The sequence below is a fragment of the Oncorhynchus nerka genome, linkage group LG24 (genome assembly GCF_034236695.1).
Source record: "Oncorhynchus nerka isolate Pitt River linkage group LG24, Oner_Uvic_2.0, whole genome shotgun sequence".
Taxonomy (NCBI): domain Eukaryota; kingdom Metazoa; phylum Chordata; class Actinopteri; order Salmoniformes; family Salmonidae; genus Oncorhynchus; species Oncorhynchus nerka.
Window position 1 is genome coordinate 59,183,601 of NC_088419.1, and position 21,686 is coordinate 59,205,286.

At 46.4% G+C, this 21,686-nt stretch overlaps 1 protein-coding gene across 1 annotated transcript in view; it reads left to right on the forward strand.

Annotated features, from left to right (window-relative positions):
- The window catches only part of unc13a (unc-13 homolog A (C. elegans)), a 53,432-nt gene that overhangs the window by 5,543 nt on the left and 26,203 nt on the right, over positions 1 to 21,686 (forward strand). Inside the window, 23 exon segments of the mRNA XM_065009002.1 lie at positions 675 to 792; positions 1,190 to 1,313; positions 1,393 to 1,463; positions 1,695 to 1,749; positions 2,615 to 2,644; positions 2,825 to 3,032; positions 4,067 to 4,186; positions 6,484 to 7,034; positions 7,037 to 7,134; positions 7,136 to 7,326; positions 7,576 to 7,666; positions 9,669 to 9,715; positions 10,006 to 10,090; positions 11,751 to 11,756; positions 12,115 to 12,189; positions 12,323 to 12,542; positions 14,410 to 14,637; positions 15,191 to 15,332; positions 15,527 to 15,696; positions 17,328 to 17,443; positions 18,671 to 18,834; positions 19,020 to 19,173; positions 19,327 to 19,395. Coding sequence (XP_064865074.1) covers positions 675 to 792; positions 1,190 to 1,313; positions 1,393 to 1,463; positions 1,695 to 1,749; positions 2,615 to 2,644; positions 2,825 to 3,032; positions 4,067 to 4,186; positions 6,484 to 7,034; positions 7,037 to 7,134; positions 7,136 to 7,326; positions 7,576 to 7,666; positions 9,669 to 9,715; positions 10,006 to 10,090; positions 11,751 to 11,756; positions 12,115 to 12,189; positions 12,323 to 12,542; positions 14,410 to 14,637; positions 15,191 to 15,332; positions 15,527 to 15,696; positions 17,328 to 17,443; positions 18,671 to 18,834; positions 19,020 to 19,173; positions 19,327 to 19,395 — 3,133 coding nt within the window.

The window sequence follows — 21,686 nt, forward strand, 5'->3', positions numbered from 1 at the left end:
GATAGACAGGCTAGAATAACACGTCAACCCTGTTACCCATAGATAGACAGGGTAGAAATGTTTGAACAAGTTAAACACATTTGTGAAGCTTGCACACAACAATCTTCCACTCCCCCTGTCACAAGGGGATTCCTGGCTGTCCCTATACAGAACTACTTTTGACCAGGGGTCAGGTACCATGGGGATGCAATCTGAGTATAGCTGTGTGGATACTTGAGATAATGGAGGTGCCCAGTGTATATATGTTATTGACCAAATCAGTCCTGGACAGTCAGCTCTATACGCTTTTTTCCTGCTAGAAGTCACTCCTGTTTTCCCTGATGGAAATAATACTGGTCTCCTTCACTCTGCCTTATTGACCTCGCCTCTCCCCCTCAGACAGCTCTCTGTGGCTCAGTGACTCACATCCACCACAGGGTGAACCACATTGGCTCTTTGTTCTATTAGATTAGCGCTTGGTATCTTATGGTGTATATATTTCACTTCTATATAAGATGGGTTCTATATTTCCAGGCCCTGTTGCTCAATCAGGGTTTTGTCATTTCGGTCTCCCAGTCTGTTTAGTTTATTTCCTCATCTCATCACTTCTCTCTCTCTCTCCCTCCTCATCTTCTTGTCTCCCTCTTTTTCTCTACATCTTCTCACCCCTCCCTTCTCTCTTTCTCCCTGTGCAGTGAGATCAACAGGCTGGACCTGGGGCTGACGGTAGAGGTGTGGAACAAAGGGTTAATCTGGGACACCATGGTGGGGACCTTGTGGATCCCCCTGCAAAACATCCGCCAGTCTAATGAGGTACGGTACGCCCCCCCCCCCCCCCCCCCCCCCGATGCCCCCTCTCCTTCCCCACCACACTCCACCCTCCTGAGAGCACAAGGCGGTTTACCAGCAGCACATCCGAGGCTCAAACGCTAGTTCATCACAACAATAGACTCATACTGTTTGTTGTCAAGCTACATCAAAGTGTTTAAGGTGGAATACACTTCATATCAGGGATGAAAGGAGTTTAAGGGGAGTGTTCTTGGATGGTAAAGATGGATAACCTACAGGGAGTGAATTCCTCTGCTTCGAAACACTGTAACTAGGACTCTTTTTAGCATCCTCCCAATTGTTTGAGGGAGGGAAAGTGAGGGAAAGTGTTACCCTGTACAGTAACAGTACGTGTGTGTGTGTGTGTGTGTGCTCGTGCTAGGACGGGCCGGGGCAGTGGCTGACCCTGGACTCCCAGGTCATCATGGCTGAGAATGAGATCACCGGCACCAAAGACCCCACCTTCCACCGCGTGCTGCTGGACACCCGCTTTGAACTGCCATTAGGTTAGTGTGTGTGTGTGCGTGCATGCGTTCATGAATGTGTCCTTAGTGACTGACCAGTGAATGGGTCTTTCTGCTTCAGACATTCCAGAGGATGAGGCTCGATACTGGGCCAAGAAACTGGAGCAACTCAATGCCATGAGGGACCAGGACGTAAGGCATCTCCTCCTCTCCTCCCTCTGTGTTTACATCTTACCCGCCCGCCACAAGGCAGGGCTATCAGTAATTACAGAAGTCATCACTTACTCTATGCATTAAATATGATGTAGACCTCTCGGTACACCCAGAACTCTCCTAGATGGTGATTACCCCATGTTAGATTAGCTTCAGTGCAATGTACAGTGTCAGTCAGCTGTATCTATTGTGTGTGTGTGTGTGTTGCAGTACACATACCAGGAGGAGGAGGAGAGACCACTGCAAGCGCCATCAACTCAGTGCTGTGAGTAGTAGACACTTGATACTGGCTGTAGCCTCTTCACACCCTCTAATACCCTCCTCCCTTTCATCCTCCTTTTCACTTTGTTCCTGCCCCCCCCCCCACCCCCCCCACACACACACACATTTCCTACTTGTCACTCTCCCCTTCTCCACTTCCTCCTCCTCTTCTTCACTCTCCTTCTCTCCCTCATTAATATCCTCCCTTATCCTCCCTCCTCCTCATATTCACTTTATTCCTCCTCCTCTTCTTCTTCCTCTTCCCCCCTTCTTCTTCACTCTCCTCCCGAGTCTTTGGGATGCAGATTAGAGGGGAAGCAGCAGGCAGAAAGGCAGGCAGGCGGATGGATGGAGGGAGGGAGGGAGGAAGGAAGGAGGGAGGGAGAAAAGCTGACATGACGAATCGAGCCAGCAGGCCCGCCTCATAGTCAGCCCCACACACAGTGATTTATGGCTGCTAGCTGTGTGATGGATGTGTGCTGGCATACTTACACTGCCCTGTCAGACACTGCCCTGACTGTCTGATGATGACAGCCCATGTGGGTGGGTGGAAACGACTGTGGATGAGTCTGGGCTGTGGTGGGTGTTTCAGTCTGTCAGTGGGTATTTGTGAGAGACGATTTGTGAGAGATCAGCCGTAAAGGTTGGTCAGTATGTGTGTGAGTGCTTGTCCGCATGCATGCTGTGTTTCAGTGAGTGTTTACGGATGGAGTCTGCGAATGCGCTTTGAGTGATGGGATGCTGGGTAGTCAGTTATGGCTGACTACCCACTGCTCTGTGCACATTATTTAGCATTGGAGTTTATGGCTCAGGCCCAAATAAAACAATTCTGTGGTAACTTATTATCTACTTACCCTCTGTCCTTGTAGGTAACTGGAGTCTTTGGGGAGACCAGCAAAGTAAGTCTTTCTAGCTTTTTTCACACAGTTTAGCGAACAATGTATGCTGACTCAAATGGAACCTTGTACTGCAGGCCTATATTGCTAGGTTTAATTATGTCACCAAGCACATACTAGCATAATGAGTACAGATGAACCCAGCCTCACATCATGATAATCATCATCACATTTCCTGTGTAGATGAAGACCCAGACAGTGCGGTGGACGACAGAGACAGCGACTACCGCAGTGAGACCAGTAACAGCATCCCCCCTCCCTTCTACACCACGTCTCAGCCCAACGCCTCCATGCACCAGTACCCCATCCAGAGAGACCTGCGCTACTCCTCGCACACCTCCTACAACGGCTCCATCCAAGAGCTGGACTACGACAACCAGAGACCCATGAGGTAACCTAGCCTCTCTCCTGTCCTGTTCTGTCATCCTTACCTGCTTCCATTACCTGCTTCACCACTCGGGGTCTCAATGGGGAGGTTCGTCCCAATAAGCTTCCTTTCATTGTCTCCTCTCTTTCATTTGAAACTTACCTTTAAGTTATTTTATTACACGCTGCTATCCTACAGTTGTTCTAATCTAAAAACATGCAGGGGAGGTGGACGTGGTCGCTTTTCCCTGTCCAGTTCTTTGAGATGTGTGTGGGTGAAGGAAAGGAGACGAGGAAAGGAAACTACGTTAGACTATTGACACCGCATGGATCTCCCTCGCAACACCTCATCTTAGTCAAGGGATCCATATTGACTTTGTCTCCTCTAGAGATCGACACTCTATTCCCCACAGAGTAAATCAGACTGATACAGAACCCACAGAGCCCCGTGAGCTTGTTTTGGTTCACACTGTTGTTACATGGTAACCTGTTGTCCCACTGTGACTTCACTCTCCAGAGCATACTGCGGTGCGGCCTCACTATGCAAGCCCAAAGGAGCAGTCATGCCCAACTTGTACACAGGCCGTGTGGGAAGAGCCTCACTGGCACCATCTGTGTGTGTGTGTGTGTGTGTGTGAGTGTGCATGCGTCTGTGTGTGGCTGAAATACAGCCCCCTGTGATCACTTAGCAACTTGTTTTGCCCCCCCCCCCCCCCCCAAATCAAGTGTGTTTTTTGTCTTTACATCTATTGTTCAAAGGCACAAGTTCACTCAAACTCATGCCTTGCTTGGGGCAGCCACGTTATTGCATACAGGCTTCTCTTGACAGTGATTCTGTTTTTAGCCATATGGACCTGCAAGTTCCGCTATAGCTAAAACCAATCACTCTCTTCTCTGTCTGACTGGCTCTGTCTGGCTCCTTGGTCAGTGCCAGTGGTCTTTATGCTGTAGGTTTGCCAGGCAGTTTGGTGTTGTGGATGTTGCTGTGTGTCTTTGAAAAGCCCCAGGCTAGACTGTACTGATGCTCCTCCTCTACTGCCTCTCCCTCCTTCCTGCCAGACGCTATGATAGTTTAGACTCGGCCACCAACGGGCGCAGCGATCTCGATTCAGCCTCAGGTTCGAGCCGGCACACCAGCCGCCAGTACTCTCTAGACAGTAGGCACTCGCTCTCCGATAGGTGGGTCTCTGCACCTCCTCTTCCTCCTCTTTCTCTTCCTCCTGCTCCAGCCTGTGACTTCGTCCGTGATCTCGCTGTGACGTCAGTGGTGGAATAGTCCTGTCCTCCTCGCTCGCTGTGCTTGCATGCATGTGCTGTTCAACTCCCTCTCTCTACTTCTTATCTACGTTCCGATCCTGTATCTACCTGATAATAACTACTGTATACACACCGGTATCACACACACATGATCTCCCCTCTCTCTGTTGTACATCTGTGGTGAAATGTGAATGAGTTCCCCTGTTGTGTTTGTGTTGTTATGTAAGACGTTGAAGGCATAGAGGAGAAGTTTGGCTAAGTTGATGTGGGTTGCAGTGATGAGGTGTTAGTGTGTTCTGTGTGGTTCCTCTGCCTCCTCTGTCTCTCATTTGGCAGCCTGTTATTATCTCTTCCTACGGTGCCTCAGTGACAAGTCCTCTCTGTGATTAACTATGCAGCTCAGGCTTCCCCCAGCCAGAGCCAGCCATACTGTTGGCCGAGGACCCCGGCCCCGGCTCTTGGGTGGCAGGAGGCATGCCTGTTCAGAATGAATAGTAGCCTATCAGAGAGGGGAAGACACATGTCCTCCTGTATGTGCCATTGTACCTCTCTCCCCTGCTGTGTTTGCTGTTTGAGAAGGAAAATGCAGGTTTCTGCCAGACAGCTCAGTAAAAGAGCTGTGTGTGTCCATGTGGGTGTACTAAAGAGAGAGAGAATTTGCATGCGTGTGCGCTTCTTGATTGAGTAGCAGGATTCTGGATGTGGTTTTGTGCGTATGCCGTGTGTTTATTTCTATGTGTGTGTTGGTTTCCTCAGGTGTTCTGTTTTCCTGTTTGCATTCAGCCCAGGTTCCTGTCTCCTAGCTCGCACACAGACACACTCAGCCCAGGTTCCTGTCTCCTAGCTCTCAAACAGGCACATTCAGCCCAGGTTCCTGTCTCCTAGCTCTCACACAGACACACACAGCCCAGGTCCCTGTCTTCTAGCTCTCAAACAGACACACTCAGCCCAGGTTCCTGTCTCCTAGCTCTCAAACAGACACACACAGTCCAGGTCCCTGTCTCCTAGCTCTCAAACAGACACACACAGTCCAGGTCCCTGTCTCCTAGCTCTCACACAGACACACACAGTCCAGGTCCCTGTCTCCTAGCTCTCAAACAGACACACACAGTCCAGGTCCCTGTCTCCTAGCTCTCAAACAGACACACTCAGCCAGGTCCCTGTCTCCTAGCTCTCACACAGACACACACAGTCCAGGTCCCTGTCTCCTAGCTCTCAAACAGACACACTCAGTCCAGGTCCCTGTCTCCTAGCTCTCACACAGACACACACAGTCCAGGTCCCTGTCTCCTAGCTCTCAAACAGACACACTCAGCCCAGGTTCCTGTCTCCTAGCTCTCAAACAGACACACACAGTCCAGGGCATTTTAACTCCTCTTTCTTTAGTCCCCCTGTACCGCCTCATGCATTATTGAACCTTCACTGCTTTAATCGATTGCGTGTAAACGAGTGGACTTGTGTCTGTGTGTTGGGATGTGTGTTGTTCCAGTCTGCTCTCTCTCTCTCTGACTCATGAGGTGTCTCATTCTCTTTCTCTTCTCACTAATAGCCTCATTCATCAAAGTCGATAAATGTTCCGCTATTTTATTTGTCTGCTAAAAAGAGTCTGTTTCAGCCCAGTGTAGGCCCCTGCCTCTCTCTTTCCACTTGTACTTTCTTTCTCCACCCCTGTCCCTCTGATTTCTCTCTCAAAATGTGAAATGAACAATAAAAAGTGAACCGTAAATATTACACTCACACACTCTCTCCCTCTCTCTCTCTTTCTCTCTCATCACCTCACCTGAGTGGGTGCCATTACTTGTCAAGGCTGTTTACCTCGCGTCTTGTTTCGCTGTTTATTGTGTTGGCTCTGGGTGTTTGTGAATCTCTGCTCTGTTGAATATGCAGATTTGTATTTGGCGTGTGATCAGAGCATCCACCAATAATATCTCTCTCTCTATACTAAAAATGAAGACTTCCCTGTTACTACACCACATAACCCCCACACACTCATGCATCTGAACACACACTAGCCTATCCCTTGGTCCAGGATGCCTGGGTTTGTTCCTCTCCTCTTTATCCTAGGTTAACTGTTCTCCCTCACTTTAGTCCCAAATACGTCCCCTTAACATGCACTCTGGGCCCATTTGGTTGTTCATTTCTTTGTTTTTTCGTCCCCAGTCTGCTCTATGTGTCTGTGTTTCTGACTGTGGTCCATTTGTCTGTCTGTCTGTCTACAGTCCTACAGGCAGCAGTCGCTATGCCTCCTCTGGGGAGCTGAGTCGAGGCAGCTCCCAGCTCAGTGAGGAGTTTGGCCCTGAGAACGAGGGGAGTCTGAGAGGCTCTGTGGAGCTCTACGATGAGAACGACTCTTACCACTCCTGCCACTCCTCTGTCAGCTACGACAAGGAATCGGCTGGCTGGGACCCCGATGAGCCCGAGGTGGTTTACAGTGACGAAGGGGGCTATGTCAAAGATGGCGGAGAGGAGGGGGCTATTTACGATGAGGAGGGCGAGCTCTACCAACCCGAGCAGGGAGAGGGGGAGTACAACTATGAGGGAGAGGAGGAGATAATTTACGAAGATGAAGATCTCTACCCTCTGGACGGCACGCTCAGCGAGGACCAGGAGCCACCCTACACCCCCACCCCCACCAGCACAGCCCCCACGCTGGCCCCCGAGGCCTCCATCACCAGGCCCCCTCTGGAGAAACAAGCCTCTCTGAGAGAGCAGCAGCCCGAGCCCCCCACCCTGGCCCCCACCACCCAGGCCCAGACCATGCCCCCTGTCCAGCCCCTGTCACCACAGCCTCCACCAAGCCTCCATTTACCCCCATGATCCATCCATCCCTCACCCAGCCCCCGGTGCCCACCGCCCAGCCCCCGGTGCCCACCGCCCAGCCCCCCGGTGCCCACCACCCAGCCCCCTGCTCCAGAGACCCAGCCTCCAGTGTCTGATGCCCTGGATGATATCCTCCTAGACCTTCAAGAGGAAGAGCCTCTGTCTTTAGAGCAGGAGGTCCTTGTGGTGGAGAGTCCCCCAGCAGAAGTCCCAGCAGAGAAGAGTGAGACTCCTCTTGTCAGGTGAACCCTCAACCATCCACTTCTGTAGTTATATAGTAATGCTGGCCTGAACACCATTGTCTGCAACACTATTACCACAACTATTTACTACAACTTTCCCCTCTACACATTACGTTGTACTACAATAGACTTTTATTACTATCCACTGCTGCCTTTAAAACAGAGCGAAGTTCGATTATTTTCTACCATCTAAGTATCTTCACAATTAATGAGCACCAGTCTGAAATCCCCTGTACATTTCCCTCCCAGCTATCAAAGGCCCATCATGGAGCCTGGACCAGACAGGGCCAGGGCCAACTGGCAACGGCTCTGCAGCAAGGTCCGACTACAGCTGCAGCAGGTGAGACTGTGTGTGTGTGTGTGTGTGTGTGTGTGTGTGTGTGTGTGTGTGTGTGTGTGTGTGTGTGTGTGTGTGTGTGTGTGTGTGTGTGTGTGTGTGTGTGTGTGTGTGTGTGTGTGTGTGTGTGTGTGTGTGTGTGTGTGTGTGTGTGTGTACGCGCGACATGGACTCGGAGTTAGATGTAAGTAACAGTAAACAGAAAGCTTTCTCCCTCCATTTAGTAGGATGTTACGTTTCATATAATATTAATTTGTGAATGTCCATCATCCATTTTGTATGATATGTTATGAATTATATTTTGTATGTTATGAATTATATTTTGTATGTTATGATTAATATTTTGTATGATATGTTATATTTTGATTATATATTTATATTTTGTATTATATGTTATGAATTATATTTTGTATTATATGTTATGAATTATATTTTGTATTATATGTTATGAATTATATTTTGTATGTTATGAATTATATTTTGTATTATATGTTATGAATTATATTTTGTATGTTATGAATTATATTTTGTATGATATGTTATGAATTATATTTTGTATGTTATGAATTATATTTTGTATGATATGTTATGAATTATATTTTGTATGATATGTTATGAATTATATTTTGTATGATATGTTATGAATTATATTTTGTATTATATGTTATGAATTATATTTTGTATTATATGTTATGAATTATATTTTGTATGATATGTTATGAATTATATTTTGTATGATATGTTATGAATTATATTTTGTATGATATGTTATGAATTATATTTTGTATTATATGTTACGAATTATATTTTGTATTATATGTTACGAATTGCAATATTAATAATATGTTCCAAATTCCACTTTATTGTGGTTAACATTGGCTAGGTGGCTAAGGGTTAAGGTTAGGAGAAGGGTTAGCTAACATGCTAAGTAGTTGCAAAGTAGCTAAAACATAGTAAATGGTTGCTAATTAGCCAAAATACTAAAGTTGTCCGTGATGTGATTCAAACACGCTACCTTTGGGTTGCTAGACATTTGCGTTAAAGCGCTCACCCATCCTCCCCGACCAACAGCCTTCCTTTCATTTGAACCTTCTTTCTTATGTGACCAAATGTAACATATCATACTAATTTGAGTTCCCCAGATTTCCATTTACTATGTTATGTCTAGTCTATGAGTCCAGGCTGGTGCAGGTGGGTGTGTGTGGATGGACTTTCTATGTGGCTGCCTACTATGTTTCTCACCATAATGCTGTCACTCCTTCATATGTCCCTGTCCTGAAATGTATCTTCTGACATCTGTGCCCCTTCAGTTTTGTTTCATTCACTTCTTAATCATTCATTCCAGTTTATATTGCCCTTTAAGTTGTGATCCAGTGGTTGTTTTAGCTTTATTTTGTTAAGATAATTTATATTTGTTTACCCTTGTTTGTGTGCCATTTCATTTGTTTTCTTTTCATTTTTGTTTTTGCCAGCCCATAGCGATATGCATGTTGCCCGTCCTGATGGGCTGGAAACGACTGCCAGGTGGGTGTGTCCGTGGTTGCTTGTGAGCGCTGCTGGTGACAACCACGTGAATGTCAGTGTTGTTGTGTCGTGCTCTGGACACACAGAGAGATAAGGAGCACGTCTTCCTGTTAGAGCACAGATAGAATTACTGGAATGTTACTGCAGATAAGGATCTGTCACAAATCCACTTTCAACCATGGCCTTCAAACACAAAGGCCTCCCCACTGACGTCAATGGACAGTGAAATCACCCGAGGCAACGCCCTCTTGTCTCCCTTCCATGGTTTATGGCTGACATTATGGACTGTTTTCTGACCAATTACACACATCCTTCTTGATTTTATATTAACAAACTGTGGGAGACTCAATCTTTGTTATTGTGGCGGGACAGACAGGGGCAGATATGTGATGTACTAAGACCTAATAAAACCATTTCAAGGCATACTATGTGTCAATCACTCTTCACCCTGTCTCACCCTGTCTCACCCCTCTCTCCGCAGGCTCGAGGGGAGTCGGTTGGGATTTGCTCCCTGTTGCTATCAGCAGGGTAAGTGTCTGTCACGATCACACCCACAAGTATGCTAATAAAGCTTCACAACATTAAATAATAACAAAACTGCATGACATTTTGAGCAAATAATTGGAGTGTAGTTTGTCCCAGATCTGTTTGTGTTGCAAATGGCCATTGTCATACAAACATGGCTACATAGCACAAACAGATCTGGGACCAGGTTAAAGTATTTGTTCCTGTAATTTACAGTGTGTTTATGTGTTAGTGGTGGAAGGGGATTTTGTGATAATAAGAGTGTTGTGTTTGTGGGGTTTCTCCCCATGTAGGGTGGGTGGGGCGCTGTATAGCATTGACAGCATGCCGGACCTCCGCAAGAGGAAAGCCATGCCTCTGGTCAGGGACCTGGTCAGTGTAAGTTCTGACCACTTACTAAATATAGTCACTCGACATTCACCCCTTCTCTCTCTACTCTCTTTCTTTCTTTCTTCCCCCCTTCTTTCCTTGTTGTGCCCTGAGGGGGACAACCCTGCCCTTCTGTCTCTACTTGAAGAACCCAGAGTCAGGGGTCTCAGATGGCCACTGAGGCCTGCCTTGGAGAGGCTGTCAGACTCTAGCCCTCCACACCTCCCAGGGAGCGTCACTCTGTCCTCTCCTCTCTCTGACTGCTCACCCTGGGGGTGTGGTATGTTAACCAATGGTATGCTAGATGAGAGTGGAGAAAATAATCCTGGATAGTTATATCCTGCTGTACTGTACGTGAACACTCATATACTCTTAGAAAAAAAAGTGTTCTTTGGCTGTCCCCTAGGAGAACCCTTTTTGGTTCCAAGTAGAATCCTTTTTGGTTCCAGGTAGAACCCTTTTTGGTTTCAAGTAGAACCCTTTTTGGTTCCAGGTAGAACCCTTTAGGGTTCTATGTAGAACCCTCTGTGGAAATGGTTATACATGGAACCCAGAAGGGTTCAACCTGGAACTTAAAGGGTTCTACCTGGAGCCAAAAAGGGTTATCTTATGGAACTGCCAAATAACCATTTATTGTTCTAGATAGCAACTTTTTTCTAAGAGTGTAGCTGTCTTTATCTGTCCCGTTAAAGATTGAATAGAGTAGATTATTTTCATTGGAGAAGTATACAGAGGAATAGTACCATTGTTGGGCTCCAGCTGGAGTAATGGCAGAGCAGAGTGTTTAAGTAGCTGTCAAAGCAGGTGCTTACTAGGCTATTAAACTCACACCAAATAGATGGCCTTGTCCTTGTTCTATCCATCCTTGCCAATTGATCTGATTTCCAAGTTTTGAGTTGAATAGCTCTGATAAGCTGAAGGCCTGCCAGACTATACTGCCAGCTCAGCGCTCAGGTGGCTCGGCTCCAATGTGAGCTGTAATGAAGAATTACCATTCCGGACAAAATAGCTCAGCACTTTGTCTCTATGAATCCAGCTTACTGTCACACTGTACACCCCCCCCCCCCCCCACACACACACACACATGCATGCATACACACACACTAACTGCCTGAGTCTGATTCATCCAGACCAGGTAATGTGCTGAGTGGAACTGAATCTGAATGTGCAACAAAGCCAGACTAATATTCAGCCAGTGTTCTCAGACACAGAAGTATGTGCAGGACGATGGCTTTTTCTCCTAATGCTGACTACCTCTCTCTCTCTCTCTCTCTCTCTCTCTCTCAGACAGTGTCCTAACTCTCTGTGTTTTAATGGTGTCTATCCTTCAACATTGTTAAGGAAGTACATTCATTTCCCTCTGTCCCTAGGGGCCTTTGTCCTCGCCGTGTACAAAGTTGTTTACATGCCACGTGTTCATCTTGTGTGATTTATAGGTCTAGATCTTTCCTCCCACCCAGTATTTCATCAACAAAATCAATAGCTCTCCCTGATCCAGTTATTTCCCTTTCCCTTGGCTAATTTATCACCGTCACCCTGTATCTGTTTTGAAATCCCTCCTATGCCACTGTGGCCATGTTTGTGACTGTAGCTAAAGTTGTTTTGACACGGCCCTTTTAACACTCGTTTCTCGTTCTGCTTCCTCCTTCCTTCACATGCACTGTCACAGGCTATGGTGAGTAACACTTGGGTCCCAAATGAAAAGGGAATGTTGAAGCACTTTTATTCCAGATACCCATGACCCCTTGTTTCTTATATAAACACTTGAGGAGAATACAGCTGGACTGCATTATGCCCTATTGGCTTAGAGATGTATTTTGATCCAAACTATGTTGAGAGATGTTAAAGTATGTATCAAGAGAAATATACTTTCCTCTTTGGGTAAAATCGAAGTTGTTACTTTGTTTTTAAAAGCCCTTATTGAATGTATTTCAATCACAGTATGTACCGAACTACTATATTTAAAACGTATCTCTTCTTTCATTGTCATCCACTCCATCCTTTATTTTACTCCCCTTCCTGGCCTACCTCAGTCCCTGGCTCAGAACTCCAGGAAGGCAGGGATTACATCAGCCATGGCGTCCAGCACTCTCAATAACGAGGAACTGGTGCGTTTCTGGCTCTTTCTTTTCTCTATTCACACTATATGCAGCTAGTTTTTCTCTCTCTCCATGTACTCATGGATTCCACTAAGTCTCTGACTATAACTCCTCTCTCTTCTTCTGTTTCCTTCTCTTGTAGAAGAGTCATGTGTACAAGAAGACTCTACAGGCTCTGATCTACCCCATCTCCTGCACCACGCCCCATAACTTTGAGGTGTGGACGGCCACCACGCCCACCTACTGCTATGAGTGTGAGGGGCTGCTGTGGGGTATCGCCCGCCAGGGCATGAGGTGCACCGAGTGTGGGGTCAAATGTCACGATAAGTGCCAGGACCTGCTCAACGCTGACTGCCTGCAAAGTAAGTAGCGCCATGTTGATGTTGCTCAGTGAGTTGTAAAGTTTTCTTCAGTTGGTGCTTAAACATAACATAGCGGTGAAAAATAAAGTTGGGAAAAATATTTGGTTTGTAGTAACTAGCAACACCAAACGTGTGAAGTTACTTCTGTAATGGACCTTACCGACCGCTGCTTTGGATAAGAGTGTTATTAACTAAAAAACTCCTTTGACTGTTGTACTTCAGACTCTGCCCTCCATTCTCCTACATCTCTCATCCCACTCTGCTTGTCCTCCTCCCTCTTATTCTCTCATCCCACTCTGCTTGTCCTCCTCCCTCTTATTCTCTCATCCTACTCTGCTTGTCCTCCTCCCTCTTATTCTCTCCTCCCACTCTGCTTGTCCTCCTCCCTCTTATTCTCTCATCCCACTCTGCTTGTCCTCCTCCCTCTTATTCTCTCATCCTACTCTGCTTGTCCTCCTCCCTCTTATTCTCTCCTCCCACTCTGCTTGTCCTCCTCCCTCTTATTCTCTCATCCCACTCTGCTTGTCCTCCTCCCTCTTATTCTCTCCTCCCACTCTGCTTGTCCTCCTCCCTCTTATTCTCTCATCCTACTCTGCTTGTCCTCCTCCCTCTTATTCTCTCATCCCAATCTGCTTGTCCTCCTCCCTCTTATTCTCTCATCCCAATCTGCTTGTCCTCCTCCCTCTTATTCTCTCATCCCACTCTGCCTGTCCTCCTCCCTCTTATTCTCTCATCCCAATCTGCTTGTCCTCCTCCCTCTTATTCTCTCATCCCACTCTGCTTGTCCTCCTCCCTCTTATTCTCTCATCCCAATCTGCTTGTCCTCCTCCCTCTTATTCTCTCATCCCAATCTGCTTGTCCTCCTCCCTCTTATTCTCTCATCCCAATCTGCTTGTCCTCCTCCCTCTTATTCTCTCATCCCAATCTGCTTGTCCTCCTCCCTCTTATTCTCTCCTCCCACTCTGCTTGTCCTCCTCCCTCTTATTCTCTCATCCCAATCTGCTTGTCCTCCTCCCTCTTATTCTCTCCTCCCACTCTGCTTGTCCTCCTCCCTCTTATTCTCTCCTCCCACTCTGCTTGTCCTCCTCCCTCTTATTCTCTCATCCTACTCTGCTTGTCCTCCTCCCTCTTATTCTCTCCTCCCACTCTGCTTGTCCTCCTCCCTCTTATTCTCTCATCCCACTCTGCTTGTCCTCCTCCCTCTTATTCTCTCCTCCCACTCTGCTTGTCCTCCTCCCTCTTATTCTCTCATCCTACTCTGCTTGTCCTCCTCGCTCTTATTCTCTCATCCCAATCTGCTTGTCCTCCTCCCTCTTATTCTCTCATCCCAATCTGCTGTCTCAGACACTCTCTATCTTGTTTGGTTTTTCTGGAAAGGAAATTAAAAGCCATTTGTCTTTCCTTGACATCCTCTCCACCTTTCCAACTCTTCATGGGCGTTTCACAGGTCTGCAGATACTGCCAGAGTACTCATCCATAAATCATACTGCATACTCTGTCTGTGTTCTGATGATGGGGCACATTTGCTCTTATAGATCAAATCAAGATTTATTTGAACTGCATTTAAAATTGCAACGTACTTTACAGCAAAACAATTTTAAAAATGCAGGATAAGAAGTTTAAAAAAACGACAGAAGGCAATAAAAGAGATGAATAAAAGAACAATAAAACAAAGATAACAGTAAAATCTGTTTTTATAGATGCCATGGTTTATGTTATGCATCCTTCGTATACGTTCATCCAATGTGTATCCCATTCAACCCAATGAAAACTGTTCACGACCTCCATGCAGCATCACAAAAACCTTCTAATTCCTAATGTAACTCAATAAATCAAATCTGACCTTCATCGCTCTTGTCTACCTCAGGGGCAGCGGAGAAGAGTTCTAAGCATGGGGCGGAGGACCGAACCCAGAACATCATCATGGTTCTGAAGGACAGGATGAAGATCCGGGAGAGGAACAAGCCGGAGATCTTTGAGCTGATCCAGGAGGTGTTTGCCATGGTCAAAGCCACTCACGTCACCTACATGAAGCAGATCAAACAGAGCGTACTGGACGGCACCTCCAAGTGGTCGGCCAAGATCAGCATCACAGGTGAGAGAGAGACCGGGGGGGGGAAGATACCAGGGCTTCAGAGTTGGAGTGCTGATCTAGGATCAGGTCTGCGCTATCAGAATCACAAAAATAATCTTATTCATTATGATGTAAAAAGATAAACAAGCAGAGTCCTATTCTGAGACGCTTTGTGAATTGTATGAGTCCAGAACCATCCATTTGTAAAGCTCTGGCAGATGCCATTGGGAGTCTGACTCCATCACGAGTCACGACACACATCATCCCCCTCTGTCTCCTCTTGTTTGTTTGCGTTCCAGTTCTGTTTGTTGTAAAGGTCATACTGTGCTGTAGACCGTTGAGCCACTGTCTGACACAAAGGAGACAGATTAGATAAATCCCTTGAACGGCCATATGAGGAGGGATTAGAGATATCCGTCTGTAGGTAGGAAAGGCAAATCATCTGAATAGGTCAATGGGAGTATGTGGGATGGCAAACTCTCTCCACGTAGCCTCTTAAACTAAACAGTCTGTTTAAACAAGCTATGCTCCAGCCAGACTAACCACCAGATGCTGTCGCCTGTCCCCTCCACAGTGCTGTGTGCCCAGGGCCTTCAGGCCAAGGATAAAACTGGCACGAGTGACCCTTATGTCACGGTCCAGGTGGGCAAGACCAAGAAGAGGACCAAGACTATCTACGGCAACCTCAACCCTGTCTGGGAGGAGAACTTCCACTTGTGAGTACTATAAGAGAGAGAAAGTACTGGACTGAAATGACATTGAAGGTTGTGTATTCACAGGTTATGAATGGGTCACAATTAATGCATATGTCCAACTCTGAACCCATGTGAATAGATGGGATTGGTGGGTCCCTCAAGCAGGAAATGACATAGTGGCGTCTTCCTGTTTCTCTCACTCTTTCTCCCTGTAGTGAGTGCCACAACTCCTCGGACCGGATCAAGGTGCGGGTGTGGGACGAGGATGATGACATCAAGTCTCGGGTGAAACAGAAGTTCAAGAGGGAGTCTGATGACTTCCTGGGTCAGACCATCATTGAGGTCCGCACGCTGAGCGGAGAGATGGACGTCTGGTACAACCTGGGTCAGTAGGGGAAAGACCTGGGTCAGTAGGGGAAGGACCTGGGTCAGTAGGGGAAGGACCTGAGTCAGTAGGGGAAAGACCTGGGTCAGTAGGGGAAAGACCTGGGTCAGTAGGGAAAAGACCTGGGTCAGTAGGGAAAAGACCTGGGTCAGTAGGGGAAAGACCTGGGTCAGTAGGGGAAAGACCTGGGTCAGTAGGGGAAAGACCTGGGTCAGTAGGGGAAAGACCTGGGTCAGTTGGGGAAAGACCTGGGTCAGTTGGGGAAAGACCTGGGTCAGTAGGTGGAAGACCTGGGTCAGTAGGGGAAGGACCTGGGTCAGTAGGGGGAAGACCTGGGTCAGTTGGGGAAAGACCTGGGTCAGTAGGTGGAAGACCTGGGTCAGTAGGGGAAGGACCTGGGTCAGTAGGGGGAAGACCTGGGTCTGTAGGGGAAATACCTGGGTCAGTAGGGGAAGGACCTGGGTCAGTAGGGGAAGGACCTGGGTCAGTAGGGGAAAGACCTGGGTCAGTTGGGGAAAGACCTGGGTCAGTTGGGGGAAGACCCTGGGTCAGTAGGGGAAAGACCTGGGTCAGTTGGGGAAAGACCTGGGTCAGTTGGGGAAAGACCTGGGTCAGTTGGGGAAAGACCTGGGTCAGTAGGGAAAAGACCTGGGTCAGTAGGGGAAAGACCTGGGTCAGTAGGGGAAAGACCTGAGTCAGTAGGGGGAAGACCTGGGTCAGTTGGGGAAAGACCTGGGTCAGTTGGGGAAAGACCTGGGTCAGTAGGTGGAAGACCTGGGTCAGTAGGGGAAGGACCTGGGTCAGTAGGGGGAAGACCTGGGTCAGTTGGGGAAAGACCTGGGTCAGTAGGTGGAAGACCTGGGTCAGTAGGGGAAGGACCTGGGTCAGTAGGGGGAAGACCTGGGTCTGTAGGGGAAATACCTGGGTCAGTAGGGGAAGGACCTGGGTCAGTAGGGGAAGGACCTGGGTCAGTAGGGGAAGGACCTGGGTCAGTAGGGGAAAGACCTGGGTCAGTTGGGGAAAGATCTGGGTCAGTTGGGGGAAGACCCTGGGTCAGTAGGGGAAAGACCTGGGTCAGTTGGGGAAAGACCTGGGTCAGTTGGGGAAAGACCTGGGTCAGTAGGGGAAAGACCTGGGTCAGTAGGGGAAAGGCCTGGGTCAGTAGGGGAAAGACCTGTGTCAGTAGGGGAAAGACCTGTGTCAGTAGGGGAAAGACCTGGGTCAGTAGGGGAAAGACCTGGGTCAGTTGGGGAAAGACCTGGGTCAGTAGGGGAAAGACCTGGGTCAGTAGGGGAAAGACCTGGGTCAGTAGGGGAAAGACCTGGGGAAACATTCATTTTGTTGATGTTCTACTTGTAATTCTAATACTATGTGTCAATTAATCCCATATGGGATTGGTTGCAAACTGGCGATTTAACATGAAAATAAAATGTCATTAATTAATTAATTAATTCTAAGCTAATAAACCAAATCATTGAGTCCATAAAATGACTTTCTAGGTATCCATTAGATGAGGCACATTTGGTGAACTAATTTGGGTGAAAGGTTGAGGTCTTTCATAAAGATAGTTGTTGTTATGTTGACTCTAATATGTGTTGACTGAGACTCTTGTCTTTTGTCCCTCTCTGCAGACAAGCGTACAGACAAGTCAGCTGTGTCTGGTGCCATCAGGATGCACATCAATGTAGAAATCAAAGGAGAGGAAACAGTCGCTCCATATCATGTCCAATACACCTGTCTGCACGAGGTAAGGTGTGTGTGTGTGTGTGTGTGTGTGTGTGTGTGTGTGTGTGTGTGTGTGTGTGTGTGTGTGTGTGTGTGTGTGCGTGTGCTCATGCCTTCAGGTGGCAAGTGAGATTAATGAGCCCAGTCATCTCGTTTCATTTAGCTGACTGATGTAGCAGTCGTTCATTGAAGTGGCCGTTACAGATGAATCAGAAGTTAATATCCCATAAAAGTGTCACCGTCTGCATTGCTCAATCAACATTAAGACCACATCAGATATGAAATACCACAGATATTATTTCTCCCTCTATATGGAATGATCTACCATAGTTATTCTAAACGAGCATTGCCCTATATTAGAGTTCTCCAAGTTCTGTGAGCCCAATAGTTTTTTTTCGTTTTTCCCCCTTAATTTTATTTGTATTTTATTGTTGGACATAAAAGACTAAAATAAACCAGCAACTCAGCTGCAAGTGATTTTAATTTAGGAAATCTGTTTCAAAGTATTCCCACACATAATATGTGTGATCGTATACAAGGTTTGAAATGATTATGTTTTCGTCAAATATTATATCTGTTTGGGCTTCTTTCTGTCAATTTGCAGTATGCAAATATGTCCTGGCCCCCTGACCATCCACTAAGAAAAAATCGGCCCATGGCTGAATCTAGTGGATGATCCCTGTCCTATATCGAGTCATTACTTGGTCCATTACTCAGGATATAGTTTGCAAACAACTGAACCTAAACATAGCGACAAGTAATATTGAATTGCACTGTAAATAGATGATCTGTAGCAAATTCTCTTAATCTCCACAATGGCTTTAACACATTGTAATGGTGAGTCGTCACACTGCGTGATTCTGATCCTTCTGTACTCTCTAAGCCAAAATAGACAAACACCATTTTGCAAATGAACTGCAATTTTTAAAGGCAGCAGTTGACTAGGTCTTTTTAATTGGTTTAAATTTGCATGAAGAATTTGAACATGAAATCAACTTGATCCATTTCTAATGAAAGTCGTGTGATGAATGGCGGCCCAGGCCTGAATGAATAATGAATTGAACAACCCTCTGATCACCGAGCAGTCAGTCAGTATAGAGTGTGACGTGCTCTGCTCTCCTGCTCAGACATACTCACACTGAGATCGTAATGACATCTCCCTGTATTCAGCCACTTTAGCCACTTCAACTCATTGAAATCATAGTCTGGATTGAATAACCCATGCATTTCTCTCCCTCTCTCTCCCCAGAACCTCTTCCACTTTGTCACAGATGTGCAGAGCTCTGGCGTTGTGAAGATTCCTGACGCTAAAGGGGATGATGCATGGAAGGTGTACTTTGATGAGACTCCTCAGGAGATAGTGGATGAGTTTGCCATGCGCTACGGAGTGGAATCCATCTACCAGGCTATGACGTGAGCTCCAATGTACCCACCCTGTCACTTAGCAAAAGCATACACATTGTAATGTGTTGAGAGGACACATGGTGTACGTTTGTGTTTAGGATGATATTGGGGTATAACATCACAAGGGAAAAACACAGGCCTTTATAGGAGTCCGCTTCATATATACCACAGTGATCATGTGTGTTCTCCCACAGTCACTTTGCCTGCCTGTCGTCTAAGTACATGTGCCCGGGGGTTCCCGCGGTAATGAGTACCCTGCTGGCCAACATCAATGCCTACTACGCCCACACCACCCAGGCCACCAACAACGTGTCGGCCTCCGACCGCTTCGCCGCATCCAACTTCGGGGTGAGTCGCCCCAAATTAATGAGGGGTGGATGGAGACAGAAAATATAATGCATTGCCTCAACCCAGTGTTAAAGGTGAGCCAATGGATATGCTAGCTGTTAGGCTAATGTGTTGTGGTGTGTTTTAAAACCCTTTTTAAATTTTATTTTACAGAAAGAACGTTTTGTGAAGCTCCTGGACCAACTCCACAACTCTCTGAGGATTGATCTGTCCATGTACCGGGTACTACTGTTGACCTTCACTCTTCTATTTGTCTCTGTCTGCTTTTCTATCTGTGTCCTTACCTACCTTTATTTCCCTCTTTCTCATTCAATCTAGCTCTCTTTCTCTCTTTCTCTCTCTTTCTCTCTTTCTCTCTCTTTCTCTCTTTCTCTCTCCCTTTCTCTCTCTTTCTCTCGTTCACTCTCTCTTTCTCTTTTTCTCTCTTTTTCTCTCTTTCTCTCTCTTTCTCTCTCTTTCTCTCTCTTTCTCTCTCTCTCTCTCTCTTTCTCTCTCTGTCTCTCTGTGTCTCTCTGTCTCTCTCTCTCTCTCTCTGTCTCTCTCTCTCTCTCTCTGTCTCTCTCTCTTTCTCTGTGTGTGATGTGAGAAAGGAGGCTGATGTGTTAATTGGGCTGGCAGCTCCTCATACACACAGGGTCAGTGAGGTGAAGAGCTGAGGGTTTTAATCTAGTCTGGAGTCAGTGGAAGAGACTGAGACTGCTGCTTCTGCACTACCGCATTGGCCAGTTTATACAACATAGTCTGCACACACACACACACACACACACACACACATACACACACATCACACACACACACCTCACTGTGTATCTACAGTTGAGTCGGAAGTTTACATGCACTTATTTTGGAGTCATTAAAACTCGTTTTTCAACCACTCCACAAATGTCTTGTTAACAAACTATAGTTTTGGCAAGTCAGTTAGGACATCTACTTTGTGCATGAAACAAGTCATTTTTCCATCAATTGTTTACAGACAGATTATTTCACATATAATTCACTGTATCACAATTCCAGTGGGTCAGAAGTTTACATACACTAAGTTGACTGTGCCTTTAAACAGCTTGGAAAATTCCAGAACATGGCTTTAGAAGCTTCTGATAGGCTAATTGACATAATTTGAGTCAATTGGAGCTGTACCTGTGGATGTATTTCAAGGCCTACCTTCAAACTCAGTGCCTCTTTGGTTGACATCATGGGAAAATCAAAAGAAATCAGCCAAAAAAATTGTAGACCTCCACAAGCCTGGTTCATCCTTGGGAGTACCACTTTCATCTGTACAAACTAGCAAGCATAAACACCATGGGACCACGCAGCCGCCCTACCGCTCAGGAAGGAGACACCTTCTGTCTCCTAGAGATGACTGTACTTTGGTGAAAAAGTGAAAATGAATCCCAGAACAACAGCAAAGGACCTTCTGAAGATGCTGGAGAAAACAGGAACAAAAGTATCTATATCCACAGTCAAACGAGTCCTATATCGACATAACCTGAAAGGCTCCTCAGCAAGGAAAAAGCTGCTGCTCCTAAACCGCCATAAAAAGCCAGACTACGGTTTGCAACTGCACACGAGGACAAAGATTGTACTTTTTGGAGAAATGTCCTCTGGTCTGATGAAACAAAAATAGAACTGTCTGGCCATAATGACCATTGTTATGTTTGGAGGAAAAATGGGGAGGCTTTGAGCCAAAGAACTCCATCCCAACCGTGAAGCACGGCGGTGGCTGCATCATGTTGTGGGGGTGCTTTGCTGTAGGAGGGATTGGTGCACTTCACAAAATAGATGGCATAATGAGGGAGGAAAATTATGTGGATATATTGAAGCAACATCTCAAGACATCAGTCAGGAAGTTAAAGCTTGGTCGCAAATGGGTCTTCCAAATGGACAATGACCTCAAGCATACTTCCAAATTTGTGGCAAAATGGCTTAAGGACAACAAAGTCAAGGAATTGGAGTGGCCATCACAAAGCCCTGACCTCAATCCCATAGAAAGTTTGTGGGCAGAACTAAAAAAGCATGTGCGATCAAGGAGGTCTACAAACCTGACTCAGTTACACCAGCTCTGTCAGGAAGAATGGGCCAAAATTCACCCAACTTATTGTGGGAAGCTTGTGGAAGGCTACCCGAAACGTTAAGTAATTTAAAGGCAATGCTACCAAATACTAATTGAGTGTATGTATACTTCTGACCCACTGGGAATGTGATGAAGGGAATAAAAGCTGAAATAAATCATTCTCTCTACTATTATTCTGACATGTCACATTCTTAAAATAAAGTGGTGATCCTAAGACAGGGAATTTTTATTAGGATTAAATGTCAGGAATTGTGATAAACTGAGTTTAAATGTATTTGGCGACGGTGTATGGTAACTTCTGACTTCAACTGTATGTATGTGTGTTTGTGTGTGTGTGTGTGTGTGTGTGTCTTCACTGACATTTTCAACCTTTCCCAGTCTGAGTCTGTAATACCAACATGTTTTAAGCAGACCAACATAGTGCCTGTTTCTAAGAACACTA